At 42.1% G+C, this 26,796-nt stretch overlaps 2 protein-coding genes across 5 annotated transcripts in view; both read right to left on the bottom strand.

Moving 5' to 3' along the window:
- Positions 1-260: 260 nt before the first annotated feature.
- Positions 261-16,804, bottom strand: ikbke (inhibitor of nuclear factor kappa B kinase subunit epsilon). Its single transcript, XM_030052551.1, has 22 exons — positions 16,600-16,804; positions 16,381-16,474; positions 15,871-15,970; positions 15,504-15,641; positions 14,915-15,044; positions 14,591-14,772; positions 12,276-12,436; positions 11,594-11,704; positions 11,275-11,454; positions 10,150-10,346; positions 9,437-9,495; positions 9,245-9,336; positions 8,972-9,073; positions 8,726-8,783; positions 5,087-5,199; positions 4,926-5,002; positions 4,769-4,808; positions 4,545-4,646; positions 3,125-3,221; positions 2,075-2,166; positions 1,905-1,976; positions 261-1,783 (listed from the first exon to the last, which is right to left on the bottom strand). The coding sequence occupies exons 3-22, from the start codon at positions 15,958-15,960 to the stop codon at positions 1,720-1,722; spliced, it is 2,157 nt and encodes a 718-aa protein (XP_029908411.1). The 5' UTR covers positions 15,961-15,970; positions 16,381-16,474; positions 16,600-16,804; the 3' UTR covers positions 261-1,719.
- A 3,285-nt stretch (positions 16,805-20,089) lies between these two features.
- The window catches only part of srgap2 (SLIT-ROBO Rho GTPase activating protein 2), a 64,226-nt gene continuing 57,519 nt past the window's right edge, over positions 20,090-26,796 (bottom strand). For 3 of the 4 annotated variants that reach the window (XM_030051906.1, XM_030051905.1, XM_030051908.1), the window contains 6 exons: positions 26,109-26,188; positions 25,554-25,752; positions 24,380-24,517; positions 24,060-24,276; positions 23,527-23,637; positions 20,090-23,388 (listed from right to left, as the gene is read on the bottom strand). In XM_030051906.1, coding sequence (XP_029907766.1) covers positions 22,816-23,388; positions 23,527-23,637; positions 24,060-24,276; positions 24,380-24,517; positions 25,554-25,752; positions 26,109-26,188 — 1,318 coding nt within the window. In that variant the 3' untranslated portion in view covers positions 20,090-22,815. The remainder of the gene's footprint in view (positions 23,389-23,526; positions 23,638-24,059; positions 24,277-24,379; positions 24,518-25,553; positions 25,753-26,108; positions 26,189-26,796) is intronic. The other variant, XM_030051907.1, reaches the window with a different exon arrangement.

Here is a 26,796-nt window from a genome sequence, read left to right on the forward strand (position 1 = left end):
GAACTTCTCATGTGAATACAAAAATGAAACATGACTCATGTAACAGTAAACATGCCCTTTAGGTATATAGCCCAGATGAATGTTGTTTTAATCCTGCGTTAAGCATAATTATATCATACAACAGCAAAAGGGGGAACTGCGGTGTAACTGATGAAAACACATCATACTTGTCTCTTTGGGTTGCCGAATGGGAAAGTTATCAGGTTTTCCACTTTGCTAAGAACACGTCACATGAGAAGTAAAAAGCCACAGGGCCAGCAACGCCTGTTACCCCTAGCAGATCAGAGAAACCCCCTGAAGCCACCCACACAACTTGTACAGCAAGCTCAATTTCTCACCCTGTTTACTTTGCAGTGTCACAACAGCTCACTTGTTTCCCTTTTTGTGTGAAACCAGTCATCATCCCACAAGTTATGCCTACGTACACTAAATGAAATGTTAAGTTCATCTTAGGATAGACTCAATATGATAGTGTGCTGTCACCATATGCAAATGCTGTCATTTTCAACGTTTTTGACATTTGCGCCATCAAAACAAAACTTTTGAACTCGAAGAGTGGTAAAATTTGGCACCATATAAAGGTATCTTACTTTCACTTTTCATCTTACATGGTTACTGGAATGAGTTTGGATTCTGCCAGTGTTTATTGTTTCAAGAAAAGGGCCTGAAAGAATGAAAGCATGTATTCTGTATGTTCAAAATCCAGATTTTTTCCTGTTTCTACAGTCACCTCATGACCCTTGCAAAAATCCTCTGACAAACCACTGGAGTGTCCCAACACCAAGGTTGTCGACCACAGCTCTTTTCTTATTTCACATGCTGTCAATTTGCTGTACTGATTTGGACTGTAATATAGTGACCATATGTGGTTCTGTCTCAAAGGGGACACTGTGTTGAGCTTCTCTGATGGCATTTCCCCTCTGCTCGAGTGAACCTCCCGCTGTGTTATACGACACAGAGAGAAAACAATGCATGCGAGTGTAACATAATTATAATAGTGTGGTGGGCGAAATCAGCCACTCAACTCCAGTCAAACATCAACAGAAAAAGAGATGAATGCCACTTCAAAGCTGCAGTCACCGCTGGTGTTTGGAGATGCTGACAATCGGCAATTTAATCAACCATTCATTCAAATAACTTACAGTGACATGTATAAAGTACTACCAGAAATGAAGTCATGTGAATCCATTTAAATGATCAAATACTATAAAAAGACAGATTAGACTATTTCAACACTTCCCCCCCAACAAGTACACATGCAGACACAAAGACAGTGACCTATTCAGCATGGCGGAGTCAATATTAACCTTGTCGATTTATCATTAAAGGTTCTTCAGATTCTGCAGAGCTGCTTTCATGGGTCAAAGAAGAAGTGAAGCCGCAGCAGAATGCCTTAGCAGCTGACTTAGGTTTCGTTTTGCATTACCATAACAGTCCATCATTATGGCAGCCTATCAGAAATACAATAACACTAAAGGCACTGATGAGGTTTGTATTGAACTGCTGTATGGAGTCGCCGCTGCCATTACATTGTCTCTCACTGACTACACTTTCATCCCAAAGCACTTCCTCCTTCCCCATTCTTTACATCTTATCTCTGAATTGTGAATCACATTGTATTGATCGTCTTCAGTTGCTCCATTTGCATTCTTCTGGACATGTGTGTGTGTGTGATGTTTGTCTCTGTGAGCGATAAAATGCCAAGATGCTGCACTTTGGTCACAGCGCAGAGTGTCTGGCCAGAGTCGGCTCCAGAGCTGCTGCAGAGTTCACTGTTCCCAAACTGCACAAGATAACAAACACAAACATTGCATTCAGTCAATATCTTATTCTATTACAGGGGTGTGACTCGTGCTTTAAAGACAGAGAAGGTGTTTTCACAGTAAAGTAGCCACTCAGCTGACCTCTCTATAATGTTGTTGTTACACTGTAGCTCCTTCACCAAAATTTCCATTTCCTCCTTCAGATGGTACATCCTGAAGCAGAGGGAGACATATTCAGTTAACTACATCTTGACATTGCACACACACACACACACACACACACACACACACACACACACACACACACACACCTGGAGACGATCTGGTCCTTGTCCAGTGGTATGTTTTCAGGCTCTTGTCCAGTTCTCTTGGACTGCACAGTAAGCAGGATTCTGTCCAAAGCCTGATGGGGACAGATGAGATGTTGCATCACTGCATCACTGAGATGCTGCATGAGTGACATCATTAACGGACATTTTACACCGAGGAGCATTTTCTGCAAAAACAGCATTCTTTCCTAACCATTTCTGCACCACTGACTGTGAAGTGGCTGACATTTTATTCCTGAGCTGAAAAAGGCCATCTTGAGTGCGGCATATCATGTGTCATTTCGATCTGTGCAACATAAGCTCTCCATTTTACCATGACCATGAGAAAAAACATGCACGAGAAATGTCACCGTGTTAACTGGGTGTTCGGGTATTTGTATTCAGTAATTTAAGGCCTGAAACTCCAGTAGCTAACTTAGTTTAGTAGCAAAAGCACGGACAACTTGTAAATAGTATGCATATCTACACAGCTAACATCCTCTGTCTTTCACTAATGTGAAGTCTCAAAAAGCAAAAAAAAAATTATAATTAAGCATTACTTTACTTGGCTGTGCGACACCTGCCAAAATCTGATGTTGTACTGGTTGGTATGCCGGTGAATCCGCATTGAAGGCAGACAATGGCGAGTACCCCACTGTGTTTCACAAAGCACTGAGACATGATTTTTAAACCTATTGCCAATTTGGTTCCTGCCAAGAGACCAGGTCACAGCCCACATCTCCGTTCTCCTTCTGCCACTAGTTTTTGCAAAAAGAATTAGTAGATTGTGGATTTCAGGCAGAAAATGCTTCTGAGTTTGAGCGCAGTGCAGAAATTTAATTAGGGTCTGGAAGGAGCTCATAAAGGCGATTAAATATCAACTACCTTTTGGATTTGTACAGCAGTATACAGTATATGTGCATGCATGTGTGTACTGCCTGTGGTGTGTTGAGATTTTAAAACTGAGCTGCAGGGACACAGATTTTGGCACAGAATGAGCTAAATGGCTGCAGTGCCCCATGTGAGGCTGGGGATGAAAAATAAAATAATGACCTTATTCTGCTGCTGCTCACACAGCTCCAGGTCTGCCAGCAGGCCTCTGGAGAAGGAACTGAAGTCCTCTAGTCGGTTCTGCATCTCCAGCAGGACACTGGAAACAAAGAGGGATACACTAAGTCAGTGCCACCATGATGTGTCAGTACCTGCTTGCTTTCACAACAGAGCAGGACAACAATGGCCTAAATGTCTAAAATGTTCAGTAGGTATTGCTGTTTTCTTAATATATCTCAGTTTGGTCACCTAAAATTTGCTCTTCCAGTTTGTGAAAAATAACACAGCCAAATTTCCTGTAATATTGGACAAATTCAGTGAAACAGGAGGGGGAGCTCATGTGACTGAAACCAGTTCCCAACCTCATTTTTTTTTTGTTAATGCAAGTGAATATGTAATTTAAAAATAAAATAAAATAAAACACATTTTATTTAACTATGATCAAGACCTGTGTCTAAACTTAAAGTTGAATCATTTTATTGCAGTGATATGAGATTGGACAAAGGTACTGCGTAGGTGTAGTATGAATAAAGGCTGCATAACATTTCAAATCATACAAATGGTTGTATATTAACAGGTCCTTTACACACATCCCCACACTCACACTGGGCCACTGACCAGCTCCGCCGAGCTGCTGGTAGTTTATTATTTGGCACAAAAGACAGTAGCTGTGCTGACAGTAGCTGCTGACAGGGAGGAGCAAGCTTCTTAATTTCCTGTTCATAAAATTCCCCTTTGCTGGTTTGCCTGGGGGTTTATATAATGACAAAACTGCTTTATTAAGATAAAAACAAGTCAAACACCTTGTTGATTATATCTTCATCTTCAAATAGAATATAAATTGGCTCTCAGGTACTATTAAATTTTGGATATCCCGTTCTGTATTCTCACATATATATGGAGTACCCTATCTGTGGAAAAATATAAAACAGCATCAAAAGAATAAAAAAATATGAAACATTGTTATAAGAAGTTCATTTCAATAGTACTTGCCAAGCAAATATCAAGTGGGGAATCACAACTCAGACTACTAATTAGCCTGTCTGAAGAGGACTGCTTAATACAGTGTCATATAGTTAGTCTTCTTCAATATGTTTTCATGAACACTGCAAATGTACAAATATGTGAATGTAAATACAGGAGTGATAATGAAAGCCTGGAGAAGGATAAGCTGTCCTCTGTCCTGTCTTACTGGAGGCGTGGTCGTATGAATGTGGATTGTCTCCCCTGCAAGATACTTTTACTTTCAGTCATATTTTCTCAGAAAAGGGATAAAGTTCATGGCAGTGAATATTTCAATCGTGATTCTGGGACTGGGATATCCCAACTGGGAATCTGGTCAAAAGTTTGCCTTTTTCCCACTAAAACGTAATATCCTCTCTATCCAGTGAGTTTGCAAATAGGTGCTGAAAACTGCTCTGACCTGTTCCATGTCCACGTTGACGCTAGAACATCTTTGTATTTCTGCACGCAGTCTTCTCTGAACAGAGCCTTCACTCGCTTAATATGGGACAACAGATGGATCCTGAGTGGGGAGAGTAACATGCAGATTGTGGGAAATCTCAGAATAGCAACCTCTTCAAGATGGGTGAAATGGAAAGCAGGTGTGCTGCAGGCACAAATTCACAACTCAAGACGCATACTCACTTTTCAAACTTATGGATTTGCTCATCATTGTATGGCAGCTCTGTGGTGAAGATGATCGGTGTGAGATGGGACAGTGTTGTAAATATATGCATGCACAAAGAAAACAATGTATATGTATCAACAGAAACATACACAGACACACACAAACTACACATACTGCCAGTGAGTCTGTCCTTGCGGTACTGCTGGTGAATTGCCGTTATCTTCTCCAGCAGCACCTCCATCTTCTGGCGGCTGAAGGGAACAGAGGTCAGAGTTCACACGTTGCATACACACCATGAACACCCCGAGCTGCTAAACCCTGCCTCCTCTGTGTACCTCTTGTCATCAGCGAGTGCCTCCGCCAGTTTGGCCTGCTCTATGTGCAGTTGGTCCAGCCGAGTCTGAAACTCTTGGATCCCAGAGGCATACACAGGCAGGTGCTCACGGATCTGCAAGAGACAGCAGTGAAAAACTCTGATATTTGCCTGTCACACACATAACCAATCAACAAACAATAAGCTATGACAGGCACTCCAAAATATATGGATGACTTTAACGTTAAGTATTCAAGATGTCATTAAATTTGAATCCCATTTTGCAATGTGCAATATAGTAGAAACACTGAACACTCGATGTGCCTCTTGTCCAGCTATTATCATCATGACATATTAAACATTTCAATACTGTTCTCACGCCTGAATGTGAACTTTACGTGATCTGTCTTTTGAAAACTCAGTAAAAATATCTGAATATGACAAACACAAGCAGTTATGCTAATGAGGCCATCAACAAAATATTTGCTATATTTCCATGTCAACATAATTGACGCTCAACACATGCACTGCAAAAATCTCCATCTTAACAAGCCATTTAGTCTCATATTCAGTGTTAACATCTTGTTTTACTTAAAACAACAAAGTGGGATGAGATAATGCCACCTGTCTCCAATATAGTTTGACTTGTTCCAGGACTTTTATCTGGAAGTGAGTAGGCCTAAAAACATGTTAACCCTTTGATGCACAACATATCCACACCCCTTCTAATGCACAACATGGGTCCAAAAGGACCCGTATTCATTTTCCATGTGATTTAATGCTGGGAGAGTTTTTCTTTGCTGTATCTTTTTAATTCACTTTATTTTATGATTGAATATTCCAAGTATTCCTTTAATATCTTGTTTTTTGACTAGTACATGTCATTATTTCCATTTATCCTTTCTTATGTTGTGAAAAAAATAGGTTTTGTATTATTACATCAACTTTACACACATGGGTCCAAAATGACCCATTTATCCAAGTGTGATTTTGAATTACATTAATTCATACTATAACAATAATTTACTTCAAATAATCACTTTAGTTGTAGTTTGGACCAAACAATCACACATTTAATATTTGAAACATCATTTGGATGTTTCCAAATGATGTCATTTTGTCACAAATACACATACCTCTGATAACAGATAACATGACAGCTGAACTGAACTGTATCAGTAGTGTAACTATTGTAATCTGGTGAATGTGACCAAATAAAATAAAACACAACAGATCACATTACTAGACCACAAACTGCCATCTCAATTCTTACATTCCTCACAAATGACCACTACGGGCTCTAGTTTCGCAGACAGGGCAAGGCGGGGGCGCAGTGCAGCTGCGCTTCTCCAATTGGGTGTGGCCAGGTGGATTTTGCAAGTTTGGCACGCCGTGCACGGTGATGCCGATTCACTTTAAACCAATCAAATGAGCTCCTGTCCTCACCTTTAAAATGCGCTGCGTGAAGGCGTAATGAAAGTTTACACAACTGACATGGAGGTCTACTGCTGCAGGCGGAGCCGGTGTAGTGGAAGTTTGGCTGACCGGCGTGCAGTGCGCACACGTCACCAAAAGCTCACAGGCAGGTTTCCGTAATGTCAGGCACATTAAAAATGCAACAAATACCCACAAAAACCACTATTCAATGCTACTATCTCAATCGACTGTCCCGTCACATCTGATGTCAGATCAAAGGAGACTGGCACTGTTTGTGCTGATTGTGAGGTTTTGGTAACGTGTGCGCACTGCGCGCCGGTCAGCCAAACTTCCACTGCCCAGCTCTGCTCCGCCTTGCGCTGAAAGTAGACCTGGTTTCAGATTGCGAGCTTCGAGCACACCTCGGCGAAGCCTTTTGGCATGAAACTGTCACTGCGCCAAGCTGAATCTGTTGACACCTCCCCCTGCTGCAACGCCACTCCCATCTCAGTGCACCTCAGTCTGCCAAACTACCAAACTGTGCGCCCCTCGGGTTGCGCTGGTCCAAACCAGCTCTGCACGGGGTTCGCCTCACTGCGCCACCCTGCGCTGCACCGGGAAACTATAGCCTTTCATGTTTGTGCTCCTTGCACACAGGTCTGGTGCAGTGGGAACACCAGCTGCTTACTTTTCTGTCTTTGGAAGCTTGGCAAATTGCACACCTCTTCCTCTTCCCTCGGCCCTCCTGCTTGATGTCCCCCTGTGGCTGTGTGGTGGCTGAGTTTTGTTTTTTATCCCACATCTTCCCATTGCATCAATGATATGCTTTTGGAGTTTGGGTGTGCCCTCCATGCATTGCTCACACCACTCATGTAATCAGGGTGTTGTGTAGTGGAGTTGGTGTATTGAGGGTGGCAAGGTCATTTCTGACCAATGTGTGCAAACTTGATATAGACGTATAAAAGCTATGCTAGTTTATAAAGTAATAAAGGAAAATACATGTGATGATTTGTGCTTAACCAAAATAAAATATTTAGTCAATACTTGAATTAGTAAGTGATAAAATACATTCATTTCAAAGATACAGCAAAGAAAAACTATCCCAGCATTAAATCACATAGAAAATGAATACGGGTCATTTTGGACCCATGTTGCGCATTAGAGGGGTAGTGTTACAAAAAGTGTTTTAATTCAAAAAGTAAAATGGCAAAGGATAAAAGAAGGATCTATAATTATAAAAAACAAGTTAATTGAGGAATTCCTGGACTGCTGAATAATGAAAATAATTTATTGCAAAGATATAGCAAAAATAAACTCAGCCGGGTCACTTTGGACCCATGTTGTGCATCAAAGGGTTAAACAAGGCACAATAAAGCAGATCAGTCCATTAGTATCAAGAAAGTGACACCTGATTCAAGACATATCTGGAAGGCATTGGAAGCAAGTGTGATTAACTCTTTCTACTGGCAGATTTTTTTTTTTTTTTAATTGTTTTTAGGAAAAACAAGATTTTAACACTGAATATGAGACTAAAACAACTTGTTACGGTGGAAATTGCAGGGAGGAAATTGCAGGGAGGTGACATAGATATGAACTCAACTTCTTAAGAAGTTATGGCAGTTTCGAGAAACTCTGGCTTTTCATCATTAATATATAAATTTATGCTGCAAGGTTCTCCAAAATCAAACCATCAACTGTGGTTTAGTATGTAGGTTCACTCTTGTATTGTTCTTGTGCTCAGAAGACTGTGTCTATAAACAAAAGAGACAGATACCCACACAGACACAACCATGATGAAATGATGCCTTGCATATCATGTACCATAGTGGGGGGAAATAAAAACAGAAAACTCCCAGGGCAATCCAGCAGCTAAGCAAGCTGTAGTGCATCCAGAGTTTACTATGATGCTGTTGGTTTGAATTTGGCTCATAATTATGTGACACCCAACTGATCCCCATAGGGATGTTCTCTTTTTGACTTACAGATAGTGCAGCATGAGCTACAGATCAGCACACTTGTGCCTGTCTTTATCAAGGACACCTCAGCAGGACAGATGCTTGCCACGCATGCTGGGCCTTGAACCCAGGCACTCGGCTGAGGTCGGCCTCCTTCCTCACTACACTACCCTGCTGCTCATCCCCTCTCATCTCATCTCCCTCTTCCTATATTTCCTGTCACTCTCCACTGTATAACGACTAATGAAGGAAAAAACAGGAGAGCAATGTGACAAAATGATGAGTCTCACCAGCCGCAGCCTCTGGTTGTTATCGGATGAGCCTGGGATTTCTGGAGTGTATTGGCCTCTGGGACACATAGACAGAAGAGATATAAAAGGAGAAAAGGAGGAAGAAAGAGGAGAGTAGGTTATAGATTAGGTTAAGACAGTATCAGAAATTTCCTTGTGATTATTTTAGCAAGCCAGCTAGCCTCATTCCCTGCTAATTTTGAGCCTCTCCCTGTCAATGTGATCAGTGTTTATGACTAAACTCACAGTGTGTTCAGCCTATGTGCTGAGCTAAGGCAGGCCTGCAGTCTAATGGTGACCATTCTGATACTGAGCATGGCTTCTCCACACTCCTTACGCAACTTCATCCTGAGGAACAGCAAGAGAGGAAAGAGAAAGAAAGACAGAGATGTCATGGAAGAGAAATGAAGTGGAAAAAGGTAAAGCATGCTTGGAAATTACATAGAATATTAAACACAGCATAAACTCCCCAGTGCAGTGAAACCAAAACAACTTTCTCTGAGTGTACGGGTGTCTCACATGTGGCTGTAGTATCCCTGAAGCAGCAGTTCTCGGTGTGTGTGCAGCAAGTGCACTATCCTTAGATACTGGTGCACCACTCCTACTATTACCTGCAGAGATTAAAAGATACGCAAAAGGGTGGGTTGCAGGCACTACATAATATGGAATTCACTTTGATTAACATGATTGTTGACATGATTGATTAAGTACCTTGGAAAAATTGTAGTCTGCTATGATGTCAAACCTGGACGGGATGACAGGAGTCTCTGCTACAGGAGAGAGAAGAAACACATATTCCAAAACTGCACTGAAAACAGTATAATTTATTGATCCTTGTACTGAAATAATAAATGAAGTGGCATCAACATGCTGTATAAATGCATCACCTAACCCTCAAAACACTGTCAGGTCTTATGGGCTGTCACACACATCCAACCAGGCACACTTACAGTACACACTTAAACATTAATCAAGCTGATCTTGCCAATATACATTTTATTTAGCCATTCTGTTAAACCATGATGAGGCTCTAAATTGTTCTGCACAACAGCATCACCTAGTGTCTCTAATGCAAAACTGGTGCAAAACGGGTTACACAACACCAACAAAGGAGTTGCACTGCCATCAAAACTGACTTATGGGAACAGTGTGTGAATACAAGCACTACATCCTACCTTGTTATGTCAAATATGATTTTCTTCCTTTTTCTTCTTTTAATCAACCTCAAATTTTGAGCAAATGTAAAAAAAATTTGCCTGTATTTGGAAATTTCGAAGGGTTCTTTCAATAAAACCTCAATTAAGAAGCTGATTCAAGCTGATGATGAATAAAGCAAACAAGGAAGAAGAAAGCAGTTAAAAAGACTGGTATGTGTGTGTGTGTGTGTGTGTGTGTGTGTGTGTGTGTGGGCTTCTCTGTCTTACGTTCTCTGAATGGGAGGCTGCTGCTAGTCTCATGTATGTGGCTGAGTAGCAGGAGAGGCTGGGAGGATGAGGTGCGAGGAAGGTTGACCACCTTCATGTTGCCCTCCAGAGGAAGTTCATGACCCAGGTAGAGCAAATGTTGTTGCTGGACTGCAACTCCAGTCTGAGACGCCACCTCCTCAAAGAACACTGACACCCTGAGCGGAGGGAGGGAGAGGGAGAGGAAGAAGGAGGGACAGAGACAGAGAGAGAGACAGAGACAGAGAGAGAGACAGAGACAGAGAGAGAGCGAGACAGAGAGAGAGAGACAGAGAGACAGAGAGAGAGAGACAGAGAGAGAGACAGAGAGAGTATTTAAGTGACTCAAGTTATGTGAAGTGATCACTAGATGACTTTTAGTTTGCTTTTAGGCAGGATTTTGCAACACTGAGTTCAAAACATCAAGAACTCAAGATCAGGATGAGTCTAAGCTGACTCAGCAGATGTGGGCAAGCCAGTGCTATTGGTTGGCATGGCTGATCTTGTAGTTAGAGGAATTGTGGACTTTAATTGTTGCTCCCAAACAAGCTGCAGAAAAGTGGCGCTGCCAACATCATTTCAAACTTATCCACAATATCCAGACTCAAACCTCTCAGGAAGAGACTCACCAGCAGCCAATGAGAGCTGAGCTCTACTTGAGGAAAAATAACACACAGGAAGTGAGCAAACTTCTCTACCTTGTTTTCAAGTTAGTGCACTTGTATGACAGACAGACTCGAAACCTGCTCTTGCTTTGTGTGAAATGCTTTGCACAGCTTTTGGTTTCCAAAGATCCAAATATGTCCTGCTGAATTACACTCAATGTAAGTGTGATGTGGATTCAATCAAGAGTTGCAACCAGCAGATACAGAATATATATGTGGCTCTGTTGTACTTCAGGAAGAATTAAAGCTACTAAATGTAATTTGTGACCACTAGTGGCACTTGGTTCTTATATTGTTTGCAGCACATGTTCTTCCAGCACGCCATGAGCAAGGAGTTGATGCACAGCACATGTTTATGTAAATGCAACTTTCAAAATTTTCCAAAATAAGCCTGTCCAAAATAAGTCTTTTGAAGTGGGGAATTATATTTGTGCAGACGTACGTGTTATAGTGGTATATGTAGATGCAGTGTGCCATGGCCTGTTGCAGGGAGAAGAGGTGCACAGTGTCTCGCTGCAGTATGTCTGTGGTGGCTGTGAAGAACTGATCAAAAGCCCAACATCTCTCCTGGTCAGCCTCCAGTATTCCCGCTAACACCGGGACCAGCTGCACCTTCAGACCCCTGGAGACAGAGGCAGAAGACAGACAGAGAGGGACAGAGAGAGACAGAGACAGAGGGAGAGAGAGAGAGAGATTCAGTGTCTCTCGTGTAACTATTTAACTTGCATGCTTGCTCACACATTGTTCAGGCGGTGACGTACTGGGACAGTTGGCAGCTGAGGGGCAGGTGGTAGCTCCACTCTATGGGTCCGTCCGCTGACCTCTGTATTCCAGCTATCGCACCCGTAGGTTTCTCTGTAGTTATTTTGTACCTGCCCAACAACACACAGGTTAGACAGATCTTTTCATCTTCTGCCTCGTATCTCAGGCTCGCTCAGACTTAATTTTAACATCCATCCTAGGTGATCTGATCACAAGTGGACAACCAAGACAGATCGACATTCACACCCGGTATTATCATGCATTCCCAGTGACCACTTGTAATTGGATTTGTAATCAGCCTCAGGTTTGTCAGATTTACTTCTTTCCTTTCCTTTCCTTGTCTTGATTCCTCTGCACCTTACTCCAATTCCCTCCCATCCCTTCTTCCTCATCTTATCTATATTTCTCTATTCTATATTTCTATATTCACTATCTTTCCAAATTTCCCCACCCATCCTATTTCTTATCTCTGGACAACTCACAAAACAGGTTGGATTTCCTGACCAAAACACCATCCCACCGATGAAATAAACTGCATTCAAATTCAAAAATCAGAACTGAATTTCACGGCAACAATCCACTCTATCAAACGTTCCTACCTCCCTCTCTTCAAAGGGAATTTTAGCTATGGGCATATACCTGATAGATATGCGTGATTTGTGATTTAACCTACTGACTTACATGATGGGCTTGTTCCTGCGGGGTCCTCCAAAGGGCGTGAAGGGCAGGCTACCAGTGGCAGCGTGGTAAAATGTCACACCGATACTCCATAGGTCCACACTCACACCATAGGCCTTCTGCTGGGGCTTACGCAGCACTGCACGCTCATACATATCTGGGTGCTACACACACATACAGAAAGACTGGTGGTAAGTTGTATGATCCCAATGTATCATCATTTGTGAATAGTAATTAAGATTATGAATACAGTGGGTATAGCCTAAATACCAAAAGAAAGCTGTGTTTTTGCCACAACTTGAAACATCTTTCACCGGGATTTTCCTTTCTCTTTTCAAAAACATCAGGTCAAACTCTGCAGCAGGCAGAAATTTAGCAGTTTAATATCTGCATGCATTATAGCATAATATATGCTTCTGCTCAATGTCTTCGCATGCTAGACAGTGTGTATCATGGAGCACTGAGATTCATTACCAACTGCGGTCCCCTTACTCACCATTGTGTACTCTATTCTAAGGTTAACTGGACGTCTTTATGTGCTCGATGCCTCAGTCATTGGTATGTGTTCATGTACAAAACCATCCTGGGTATCACTCCGTCCTATTTGTCTTGTCTTTTAGCAAGGAAACAAGGAAGTCACAATCTCCGATCAATGGATGTCCTGCAATTTGTTGTCCCCAAGGTGCAAACTGAACTGGGCAAGAAAGCATTTAGGTTTTCAGCACCTAATGCTTGGAATAAATTACAATCTGATCTTCGACTTAAAGCCCTTGTTACACTGAATGAGTTTAAAGCCCTGGTGAAATCATTGCAGTCTACATTGTCTGTATGCACATGCGTTATGTAAGCAAGTTTTAATGTTGTAAATTTTATGTGCTGTTTATTGTTTATAATGTACTGTAACTATGCTGCTGCCCTCTTGGCCAGGTCTCCTTTGAAAAAGAGATCTTTGATCTCAATGGGACTAACCTGGTTAAATAAAGGCTACAATAAAAAATAGACAGTAGAGGCGAGGTGAGGTCATAAAACATCCTACATTAACACTGCATTAATCACATGATGGCAAGATGAAAGAGCAATTAAGTCCCACTACTATACTAACATGCCTAATTACCTGCATTTTAGTCCTACTCATGCTGATTATTCCCAAATTCCACCAGAGGGCTACCCAATCTTCACAGTGCAGATCAGCTTCAGGTATCAAGATGTAGGTAAAAGTTTAGACTAAAGCCTGCACTGGAGCTATGCAGCATGCTGAAGCATGTCTGAATAATGAGCAAATACTCTAGGCTAAATGTGATAAGATCACAGAGCATTCTTCTTAAAATCGACACCACTTTCACCAGCAACATAATTATTGCATCTAAAACAATAATTAGCATGAAGCTGAAATCAGAGCTACCTCGATGGCATGTGGCCCAGAAAAAAATGCTGACCTCAGTGGGTTGCACAGTGGGAATATAGATCACATAAATGACACTGTAAATAAAATGGATTACACTGTAACTGGGTCGGGGGCAACAAAGTGGCAGCAGTGATAAACTATAATTACAGTCTGACATATTTCATCAGCATACTTGCACTGTAAGTTAATGAAATTGCAAGTGTGCTAATCTGCAGTAAAAATGAATTAAAGAACAATTACAGTATGATTTGAGTTTCTGCTAACTTGATTTCCCCCTCTGCCCCTTTGATATTTATTGTGACAGTTTTTGCAAGCATTTTCCATGATTGAAGATATTTGAATTACCATGGCTCACAGGCTCATTCACTGCCTTTCAGTTCGATCAAAGAAAACAGCTCCTGATCACTATAATTTGGTCGATAAAGCAATCCATCACTTTGAACAAGAGGCCATCAATCACATTTAGCAAAGTTCCATCAGAACGATAAAATCAGGCTATAAACGTGAAGAGGCAAAATATTGATTCTGGATCACTATGTATTTGATTTCTGTGTTTTCCTGGCCAAAGTAAATCTTTCAAGCAAGAGCTAATCCTTACTGTGGTTACGTAAGGATTAGCCCTCTGTCAGTCACAACTCATTCAAATCAAAAGACAAACCAAAGCAAAGACGATCCCGTCAGCTATAGCCCACGACATTAAACTGAAACTAAAAGCAGCAGAGAATTGTGAAAGGTTATTGTGCTGTTTGAGCTAAATTTTCTTGTGGGCATAAATTTTGGCAAGTATTGTCAACCACTGAAGAATTCAACAAAAAATAGATATTTTTTCGCTTTATGGCACCTTTAACAATACAGGAAGCCTACATTCCCATGTAGGACAGACAAATGTTCAATGTTTGGCCGCATATCTTACCAGATATTCTTCAGTTCCGTAGATAGAGAGAAATTTCTCATCATCCTCCAGCTTTCTTGCCGCTCCAAAGTCAGTCAGCTTATAAACAGATTTGCCATCTTCTCCAACCTGCCGCATGATGTTGCCGGGCTTAATGTCCCGGTGCACCACGCCGTTCTCACGCAGGTGGTTCATACCCTGCACTGAAGAGAGCAGTGGGAGGAATAGTTCACTTTAGATATCCTGTTGAGAGTCCTGGTCAGACACACACACACACACACACACACACACACACACACACACACACACACACACACACACACAGTGACGCATACACTCACACACCTACACACTGGAGCACAATGAGAAACTCGGTCTCAGGAAGACCAAAGGCGTTTTCTGGCTCCTCCAGCAGGCTGAGCAGACTTCCTCCAGAACAATATTCCATCACCAACACCTTCTGTTTGGAGGACATCTGGAGAGAGAGAGACGGACAAACAAACAAACAAACAACAGAAGGATTATTAATTTTCAAATCAGTTTATATTCAATATGCTTTACAGGCAAGGATGCTGAAATTACTAATATTTTTGCAAATTTCTGCATGCAAGGTCTAAACTGGGTTCTTTTCCCATACATGGTGGTAATGGTTCCATATTTTACAATCAAATCCTGTCAGGAGCATTTATATTTAAAGTTTTTGTTTGTTTTTTGATAGTATATAGTGTTTTCCTTTAAACCTTTGACCTCATTGAAACTGCTATTACATAGATAGATGGATAGATATACATCATATCGTTATACATCATACAGATGTTAAATAAAGTTGGTAATAAGCTGCGGCTCTGAGTCACACACTGATAGATGCGATCTTATTCCATGATCTTCTTTCCGTCCTTGTGGTTTGCGTCTCTTCCTGTTGTCGTAGCCTTACCTCCTCCACAGCGTACAGCCTGACAATGCTGCTGTGATTGAGCCTCCTCAGCATCTCAAACTCCCTCATCTGGACCTCCTGCGGACGGCTGTAGCTCACCATGTTAAACACCTTCACTGCCACCTGCTCACCTGTCCTCTACACACACACACACACACACAAAAACACACAAACAAAAACACACATTTGCGTCACCTTGACCTATCACAGTGTCATATTTGGTGCAAAGTCGTCAGCACCTGCCCACGCATCCCCAAATCACAGCCACCACATCCTCTTGAGATGACATATCTTGGCATCACCTCTGAGACAAAAGATGACCCAAAAACTTCAGACGGCCTTAATGTCATAATGAAAATGATCCCACCTTATGGCGCGCCTTGTAGACGCTGGCTGTGGCACCCTGCCCCAGGACATCCTGCATGGACCACAGGTAGTTTACTGTGCTGGCTGTCATCCCTCACCGACTGAGAGAGAGAAAGACAGACAGACAGAAAGACGGACAGCATGTCTTCATCTTCTTTGTGAAAATGACTGCAATAACCCTTTACTAAATTCAAAAGGACTGCTTTACAACTTCACAGCAAACATGTCAATTTTGTGAATTAAAATATATGTAAACCCAGTACTGAGTAGTATCACAGACACGCCATAATAATAAAAATATAGAAATATTAAAGTTTTTTTTTTTTTTTTTTTTTTTTTTTTTCATAGGGGTTGGTTAAACAGATTCCTACCGGTATGTTAACAGAGTGGAATTAAGTAAGCATGCCGATAATGTAACTTGACTATTCACCTCCATAACACAACAAATGACAAAGGAATACTAATGTGGATGAGTGTTCCTGGTTGAAATTTTTACAGTAGCCTGACTTACCTCGACTGTTGCCGCAGCAGATATAAATCAGGTGCTCCTGAGTCTCTATTGGACCTTTTAGGACGCAGGACAACAGCCTGCACAGCTGGTTAACCTGTGAAAGCAGGTGTCAAAACAAATGGCAGCTGTCTTATAACCCATGAGTCGCCCACGCTGCGAAAAAACAGACAAACACGAGTGTGACTTCTTCCGCGGTAGACGAACAGCAGCCTGACCTACCTGTGGAAGCTGCGTCGGCCTCTGGAGAAAGGAGGACGGTGGCGGCCAGGGAACACTGTGTGTATTCAAGACCAAAGGTGGCTTTTACTGTATCAACAACACAAGCCCGTGTCCTGGCAGCGGCTGGCGGTCTGACTTTGCATGCTGAGCCTCGCCTGAGTAGTCCTCACTTGGGGCGGAGTGACTCTCCAGACGATGGCGGAAGTCCCAGCCGTGAAAGACGTGTACCAAGCCTGTTTCATTTTCGCCTTCACTTCCGAGTAAGCTTGCTGTTTTTTTTTTTTTTTTTTTCTCCTTACGGCTATCAAAGCACTTGCACAACATTAAATTTCATCACATGCCTAATTTTATCACACATGACTAAACTGACAAAACCCAGTCTGAGAGGATTTATGTTGCTACTGAACTTTGGAAGGAAACAGCCATGGAAAACATGAGGCATAAAGAAACCGGTCATGTTTGTGCAGAAGTATCACTTTGTGCTAATAGTCCAGTCATTTTATGAAAAAACCTAGGACAAATTGCAAGAGAAGCAAACTCAACTGATTTTGTATCCTCAGTATGTCCTGAGTGAGGGAAAAAAAGTCCCAAGAAATCCCATTGGTGGAAAGTTTTGAAAATCACCTATTTATGACCACAAATTACCAAAAACGCTGTTTTTAACACACAGGGGAAAGGGGTTCAAAATTTACTTTCAGATATCACTATAAAAATTCACAAGGTGATTACACACACAAAGACAAGAAAAAAAGTCAATTACAAGTTCTTTGAATTATTCTGTTTACACATGCATATCACACATTATCTGATTTGATATGCACTAATAGGAATATAAGGAATAAATGCCAGAAGAGACATTTAAACAGTGAATTAAAAGCTTACTATATATATAGTAACCTTGAATTACAAGGTTACTACATAACAGTGAATTAAAAGGTTACTTTATATATAGTAACCTTTTAATTCACTGTTTAAATATCTGTTCTGGCATTTATTCCTGATATTCCTTATTAGCGCATATCCAATCAGATAATGCGTGATATGCATGTGTAAACAGAATAATTCAAAGAACTTGTAATTGACTTTTTTTCTTGTCTTTGTGTGTGCAATCAACTTGTGAATTTTTATAGTGATATCTGAAAGTAAATTTTGAACCCCTTTCCCCTGTGTGTTAAAAACAGTGTTTTTTGGTAATATGTGGTCATAAATAGGTGATTTTCAATCAATGGGATTTCCTGGGACTTTTTTTCCCTCACTCAGGACAAACTGAGGATACAAAATCAGTTGGGTTTGCTTCTCTTGCAATTTGTCCTAGGTTGACCCCAATTTTGGCCTAAAATTACTGGACTATAACATCAGCTGCCTCAATTAATACCCGAATTTATAAAGGGGTGTAATATGGCAAGACAGGGGGGCAAGGTGGGAAAATGTTTTTAAAAATAATAATAATATAGACGACCATAGTGCAAAAGCAATTACAGTTAGGCTATCAGTTAACCTCACCTTTTATCATTACCCTCCCTTATTTCATCATAAGCCATTCAGTTTCCATCTTACTATCACCCTTTCACCATCCAGGGGTTAGAGGCTTGCAACATGATCAACTGACTCAGTGGAAAAATTAAATGTTTCTTCTGTGCCCTCCGGACAAATGTAATTTTCCTCTGACTGCTCGGACCGCACCCTCACAACGCCACACAAGTATTTTTTTTTTTTTCTGATCATCATAAGGTTTTATAGCAGACTGTTTGGGATGACAGACAGGGCCATAATTATCCTCAGTATTTCCAAAACAGGAGAATGCTGCAGTCATGTTCCTGTGAGATCTTATCTACTCAGAGGTTTGTTACTTCTGCTTTTTTCTTATCATTTGTGTACATTAGGATAGGTCAGTCACAATTGCAATCTACTTTCCATCCACAGCCAAAGGTCTTGCTTCCACCCTGCATGAACATGGTTCCTGTAAGTGCACCCAGTGTGTCCTCAATGTGTCTCCAGATCTGAGTGTAAATCCCAGGCCGCAACCAACGTCCCCCGTTGTAAGCACTGGTCCAGTTCAACCAGGGCCACCGCCAGGGACTTTGGGTCCCATGAAAAGTTATGTCACTGCCCAAATTGAAGGCCACACTCCCGCCCTTTATTTTCTCTCTTCTGTCTTTCTTTTCATTTTTGGAAGACATACCTTTCTTCCTTTAAGCTGAGACAAGATGCTCCACTGGCACTCCTTAAATGCTTACTGTTCGCTTTACCTTTGACTCTTTTTGCCCAATACAAGACACTGTTCATTTTGTTAGTACATTGTAAATAAAATATTCGGTGAATGAGGAAAGGTTTGTCACAGGCCCTTAGAAATTATTTACTCACAAAATACAAATTTCTTAAATGCAACAAAATGATTACTTGTCTGATTTGTCATTCTCTCTGTCTCCTAGACATTCTGCCACACTCTTACATGTGGATTTCTTCGCTGAAGTCATTCCATAGGCTGTGGTATATTGACCTGGGGAAGTCTGGTGTTCAGTGCCTTGCTCAAGGGCACGTGTGGCAGTATACATTTAAAAGAAAAACAACTGCCAACTCCAGTTATGAAGTCAGTCATTAGAATACATTTTTTTCATGCCTTGCACTGAAAACACTTTGCAGTCACTAATCTGAGTCTTTTTTATTATTGCTATCCCAAAGTAGGATTTGAGGACTTTGCCAAACTGCTGCTCAAATTTTGGATTTAGAAGGTTCAGAAAGGTTTGGTGTTGTTTTAATTTCAAAGTGAGGTTGCTCTAGTCAGGAAAAAAACAATCACCCATGCTACTCCTGTCTCAAAGTTGTTCAAAAGATCAACATACCCTACCAATGTCAAGGTAGGTGCAGGTATGGGGAAGTATGTATTTAAAGGTGCATGATAAGGGTCAATTAGACCCAACTGAGAAAAGACAGTCTTTAAGTATGTAATCTATCAATAAGTACAGGCATGTGACAACCTTGTAGACTCAACCATGAAATTACGTGCTTATCCACTTTTTTTGTGAGGTGAAATTAATGGGTCCTCACTTTTATTGACCCTCAGCAGTTTTGCATAGGGCACCTCTAAACTGTAAAGTTTCATGGTTTTATTGCAAAGTGTGTGACTTAATCTTGTTTGGGGACCATTTGTGTAAGGATTTACACAGGGGGCAAAACCTTCATTTCACAATTACATTATTCTGGGCTCTGTCTTTACTATACTGTGTTATCACTGACAGGATCATGTGAAATTCTCCTAAATAAAAGTGATCATTTGTCCTTAGAGACCAAAACAATGATCTTTATAGCAAGCAATGTTTATTTAAAAAAAAAAAAAAAAACAAACGAACAAAAAACAGCTCTACTACATGAACTACACATAGAATTATATAAGGCCTATTTGATTAAACTACTATTGCTATTACTGTACAATATTGTACCAAAAAAAAGTGTACCTCTGTAATGTACAACATTGTATATACAAAGTACATCTGAACACAGGATTCTCCAGTAATACAGAGACAACTATAAATAGATTTGACATTACAGTCTTTTTTTTTTTTTTAGTTCTGCTGTTTTCAAATGGACACAAAAATGCATATTCAACAATATTAAGTTCTGACAAATCATCCTCACTCAGTCAGTCCACACACAATCCAAGTTGTTCAAGTGCACGATGATTGATTTGAGATCAAACTGAGAGGTGGCATGGAGACCAGAGGGTCCCAGCTCCTTCACAGCACAGCTGGGACCAAACACACCAACCACCCACATGCATGTCTGTGTTTGTAAATGTGTGTGTCTGTTAGGTGAGTTTACATCTCGGCACTTAGTCACTCACCACAAAGCACACACACTCACACACATACACGCAAACACAGTCCCTCCAGTTGTCACGATGAGGTAAGAGCAACACAAATACATCAGGTAATACACATACAGTATGCAGAGATATAAAAACTGTAACAATTATAATCCATTACCTGGTAGAGAGCATACAGGAATGAAGTATGTTCACCTCGGAAAGGGGAAAAGAGGAATGCAGGAAAGAGAAAACGGCTCAAGGTACAATGTGGATAGAGAGGAATATGAGGATTGACCTGGGTAAAAAAAAAATATTACCAGGAAGGCCTCATTAAGCTTAAGTAGCAAGGCATGTGTCTATGTCTGAAGCCATGTGTTAAATAATCAAATATTCGTCCACTTGTTTACATGAATGAATTCATTATCAGATCTAGCTGTGCCTGTGTCTGGAGGAGAGATCAGACAGAAGATGATACAAGATAAAATCTTGTTAAACTAAATTCTCCTCTATGGTTTTCTCTGAGCTCATGTGGTTTACTTCCCTGGATTTGGGGGTTCTTCCTCTTTAGTTTGGTGTTGATAAAGCAGTGACTGGAGACGAGGGGGCATGGAAGCTATCCCTGCTGGTAATTTATCTGCTCACATGTACAAATGGCTCCACAGATGTGGAAGTGCTGTGTTCTTACTTCCTGTGTGCCCCTGCCTCCAGACAGACTGCTGCTGGGTGCTTCCCTTTATGATTAGAGGTATACCCTAATATGTGTTAGCTACAAGAGGGGGTGAGGGGGTCACAACTGGGTGTGAACGTGCACACACACACACAAACACCCACTGACCCATGCATGCATACTTACCCATACATTCATGCAAGCTCACACAGGTGCACACACTTGCACACACCCAGACGGCTACACAATTCAACAGTTTACCATTATAGATTCTGAGCATTAATAAACAACTGGAAAACAAGTCATAACAAAAGCAGTCTTTGATTAAGAACGCATTGGATGAGGCGGTTGGTTGTGCTTCTGTCTAAACACACTCAGGAAGATCCTCAGCTCCATGCTTCCAGTTATCATGATATCATGATTATTAAACATACATACACACCATTAGAATAATAAAACCCTTTTTTGCTGTTAAGTCAGAAGTATATAGATAGAGGAGCAAGCTATAACTTTGTTCTAAGTGTCCTACATCTGGATTTGACCTCTTGATAGATAAATACACTGATGCAATCAGCCAGCTTGCCACTATGGCTGCTGTCTGCAGCCCCAGCATGCAAGGAAAACCTGAAAGGCGTTTAGCTGCCACAGAACACCAACACACACAGCTTAGGGGAATATGTGTGTGTGTACATTCCAACATTACATATTAAAATGCTGGGTTTCAATGGTCCCCTACACACTAATGGAGCTGTTGGAGAGAAGCAGCATAATGCCTCAAACTGCCAGCTTTTATTATTTTTATTGCTATGGGTTCAGAATTACTGTTAGGTATTGGAGAACACCTCATTTTGCTCCTGTTGCGGTGCAGGTAGTGAGCAGTTAATTAAAAGAATCACCATCATGTTCAGTAAGCTAGAGAAGACTGGAGGAAGAGAGAAGATGAAAGCTCTTAATCACATGAGTTACACTGATATTTGGCCCAGTTTCGTTAGTCTTTGCCTCTTCCTTCTTTTCCTCCATTCGACAACGTCCATCCTTTTCTCTCCAGTCTTCACCTTTTGAAGCAGCGAGTCAGTGTGTTGAGTTTGTACAGAGAGATTAAGAGAGCTTAGCATTTCACAGTCTATTCTCAGGAATAAAACACTCCATTCCAGTCCTGTAGTCAAGGGGTCACAAAAAGAAACCGTCCCATCTACTATATAAAATCAAACAGTGCTCTTTGTTGCTCACTCAGATCTGTGTGTAATAGTAAGTAACACTCTTGCACGCCCACACAAACACACTCTCAAGCATCACAAACTAATGTATGTAGGCTCCAGGCGCTGTAGGTCTTTATGTGTCCATCCTGAGTCCTGTTCCCTTGTGTGTGGGCTTGCATCCAGTGACTCCTGGAGTCTGTGAGGTGGCATAAGGAGGGAAGAAGACAGGGGAGGGGGTGAAAGGAGAAGACAGGGCATTTTTGTGAAAAGCTTGCTAATGTAGGCTCTATGATAGTGGATCTGTGGTGACCAGAGCTGCCAGAAGGGGGCAGAGAAGTCTCCAAACAGTCTAAAGGGAACAGGCGGTCAAAGAACTTGTATGGACACTGAAAAGTGAATGCTACACATGGGAATCGGGTTAAGTGGTCCAATGTGAAACAAGAAGTGCTTTCAGCACCTGAGGAAAGAGCTTGGTGAATCTAACAGGATGCAAAGATCAGTTCAGGTGTTGAGATTCGGGCTGGGGTGGTGTTGGTGAGGGGGTCCTAAGCTGGACAGGACTTGTCATTGGACTGGGGCGGGGGTGGAGGAGGAGGGGTGTGTGGGAGAGAGTGTGTGTGGGCTGAAGGTGGAGGAGGCGGTGTGGGGGGTACGGTGGAAGTCGGAGAGCCCATGGCAGGGCTGCCACTCCCTCCACTCTTTGGGAACACCACTGGCTTGGGCCTGGTGGCTGGGGGGCGTGATTCTCTGAAGGAGGGTACAGAGGAGGAGAGGGAGGAGGAGGAGAGAGAAGGAGAGGTGGCAGAGGGCAGCGGGCTCCGCGGCTGGCTCTTGGCGGGCCGGAAGGAAGATGGCACGTCACTGGCGGAGGAGGCACTGCGTTGAAGTGGGTGGGTGTGCGCGGAGCCTCCCTCATTATCCCGCAGTAGACGGGAGTGGAGTGGACTGGAGGGCTCTGAAGCTCCCCCTCCTCCTCCTCCACTACCACCACCACACACACCTTTCAGCTGCTCCAGCGTGTCCAAGACAACGTCAGGTGCGTGTGTGTGTTTAGAGGTACTCTGTCTCTCCAGCTCCCTCAGCTCACTCAGGGCAGAGCTCATTGCTGCCTCAATGTCCTGCAAAGGAAAGGAGACATTAAGTAAACATTAGCTTACACACACACACACACACACACACACACACACACACACACACAGGAAAAATAAACAAAGTAGCAGATGGGATACAGTTGCACTGCAAAGTGAGAGTGGTACCTGTGAGCTGGGCTCCACCTGGGCTATGACCTCAGGGTCCAGTGGTCTATGGTTGCTGAAGCTCTTTGAGCGCCCTGCTGTGGTTGTCTTGCGTAACTGTGGACTCTCCACCTGAATGTTGTTAAAAAGTTCATGCTAAGTCAAAATGCTCTCAACAGCCATTTACCAAATACAACATTTAATTCACTACCACAACTTTTTTAGTTACTAACAACCTCATGCCATGGCACTCTTACTTCCTTGATTTTATATATTTTCTGTTCTAGCGTTGACATCCTAACAGGATGGGGGAGGATCATGGAAATGCATAAACCAATAGGGTGTCTGTTAGAGAAACACATTTGATGGAAGTGACAGAGGGGTGTAATTTTTTAAAAAAAATTTATGGAGACTTTAATGAATAAAAATTTGTTTATGCCTTCTGGTACAGCATGAGGTCACTGTTAAAGATTGTTTTTCAGGAAGTAAAAGTAATGGGAGTTCATTTCATGGAGACTTTAAAATGTAAAATATGTTATATTGCCCAAGATCACCTTGGTCTTAAGTGACGAGTGGCGAGTGACTGAGTTCAGAATGCTGTGAGAGCTGACAGGTCGTTTGTCTCCGGTCTCTTTCAGCAGGGCCCCCCCAACAGGAAGAGAGGCTGTTCTCATCCCCCCTCCACCTCCACTGGCTCCGGGACTTGTGCTTTCACTCTCTGAGCCCCGGAACGTTCTTCGGATGCTGCCGGACTCTGGACGCTTCCTCATCCTGAATGAGAGAAGTACACCAAGGGGTAGGTGAGTGCCATTGCTGCCACTGAAAATCTGTAATATGAATTGTGTTTGTGTGTATGTGTGTGTGTGTCTCTCACTTGTTCAGGTTAGCTAGGTAGATGTCAGCCACATGGGCTCCAGTAGGAGAGGCAGCACTGCCCCTAGTGGACACTCTTTCCTCCAGTATGTCCCTGGAATCCACATCAGGTTTCGGACTGCCCCGGCCCCCATCAGCCCTGAGACAACCCGGTGACAAACAGATACTCTCACAATTACTGCAGTGCCCGTGGCCCACGAGGAGCCCACGAGTACTGACCAGGATGATCTTATTGGTGTTTGTTTCAGTTCTGTTCTCTTCAGTTCAGTTTCAGTGAATGATTTTGTTGAAATCAAGTTTCAGTTGAGTACAGTTTCAGTGACTGCTGCAGTCATGACCAGTTCAAACACACACAAATGAAAATCACGAGCTAGGACTACCTTTAATACAACTCACTGACTATAATTTTTATAAATTTGGCTATGGTATATAGATTTAATCCTGTTTGGGCAGAGCTGGGTGATATATGAGTTTTACATAGACATTGTGACATGAGGCTTGATCTCATCTGGGATTTTGGATATTATAAATCATGATATGAATGTAGAATTGTTGTCTCTTTCTGGTTTTAAAGGCTTTATTACAGTAAGAGATTAAGTTTTTATTTATTTAGTTATTTTTTGAAAAATTTGTTAGACTCTTGCAGCTGTTCTATTCCTTGCCTCCACCTGCTTGGTCATCATATCCACAATACTAATAATTACTTATCAATTAGCAATGTAAATATCTTAAAGAAGCATCAGTAGTCATCCTATAATATCGTCACTATATCGATAGAGGTATGCAGTCAAAGATATTCTGATATTTGATTTTGTCCATAATGCCCTGCCCAATATTTAGGGTTTTATGTTTCACAGTGTCTGTTAAATAATTTAATGTCTTAAAATCGCGCAGTAGCCAATAATCTATTTCTGTGCTGCCATTTTGACTGTTATGTTAATACACTACTTCTCAAAGGCAGAGCTCCTACAGCCCTGATACTGGTGTTACATATTATTTGCTATAGCTGCATGCTGTTTACATGCACATCCAAACTGGCCATAAGAGAAGAGCTACAAGAATGGAGAAATGGTGATTACAAGCCTTGCTTCAGCCTCAACTATAGGAATGAAGAACAGAAGCTTAATCTATTTCTCATATATATGGTCACTGCTTGTATGTGGGTCATGTCTTACATGTCTTGGACCACAATATACTGATGCGGCACCAGTCCATCCACTCCATTGTGTCGTCCCTCCCACCAGTCATCAGAGGCTCGCTGGTACAGGAGGAGAGAAGCGCCCTTCTTAAACGACAACTCCCGATTGGTCCGGCCAGAGTAGTCGAACCGGGCGATGGCTTCGATTGGGTCAGACTCTGAAACAGCCAAGGAGCCTGAGATTAAGAGAATGGTGGACAGAGAACAGAGACAGAGAAGCAGGGGCAGGAAAAAAAGACAGAAGAAAGAAAAGAGTGGTGGGAAAGAGGGGATGCCCGATTAGTGCCAAGCAGGTTAGTGCTGCTTTGACAGGTGATTGCACAGATGTTAAAATTGCTGAGCAGCAAGAAAGCAACACAATTAACAATACACTGTGTGCAGATATGAGTTGACTAGAAGGTTAGAGACAGAAACACAGTGGCAGCTGAGAAAAGCAGGGTGCAATCCCAGAGCGTGGTAAGAAAAACAAAAACAGCTTCATGCTTTTTAGTTTATGTGAGTGTATGTGTGTGTGTGAGTGTGCGTTATGCACCATCATCGCTGATGTGGCTGACAGAGACGGTGTCAGGCGCAGGCTCTTCCACTAGGGGGGGCTCACAGTGAGGGCTGTCACTGAGGTAGACACAGAGGACAGAGGATGTTAGAAGACAGATAAACAGAGTCTGACAACATGTGCTGATGACTCACAGTTTGACCTCATGCTCTTCTATTCAGTACGCTCAGAGCTCACACCCACGGCACTACTTGGTGTTGAGATCATAACCATCTAGCAAATGCGTTCACTCCTTACAATACGAGTTTTGTACCAAATCTGTTTCTCAATGTGAGTGCATGCGTGCACACGAGATGAGCTCCCCTCTGCTAACCACCTGCTCTCTTGTCCGCTTTGAAGTGAACCACGGCTCAGCTTGGGAGCATCAAAGCCAGGTCGTGTCAGAGCGATAATCTTTTCTGTCATACACTCCCTACAGCAGAGACTAGGAGAGCTGCTCCTCTAAGAGTGTGACTTGCAGTCTGAATAACTGTGCTGACTGGCAGTAATAACAATAACTGGTCCCGAGGCTTGCTGTTTCAGTAAAAATGGAAGTGGGTAGTTGGAGTGTGTGTATGTGGGGAAACGAGTGTGTGTGTATGTGTGCTGTGCCCTCCCTTGCCGCTGCAGTCAGGCGGTGCTTTAATCTCCTGTGTGATGGAGGGTAAGCTGATCCTCGTGGCCCCCC

The sequence above is a fragment of the Myripristis murdjan genome, chromosome 5 (assembly GCF_902150065.1).
Source record: "Myripristis murdjan chromosome 5, fMyrMur1.1, whole genome shotgun sequence".
Taxonomy (NCBI): domain Eukaryota; kingdom Metazoa; phylum Chordata; class Actinopteri; order Holocentriformes; family Holocentridae; genus Myripristis; species Myripristis murdjan.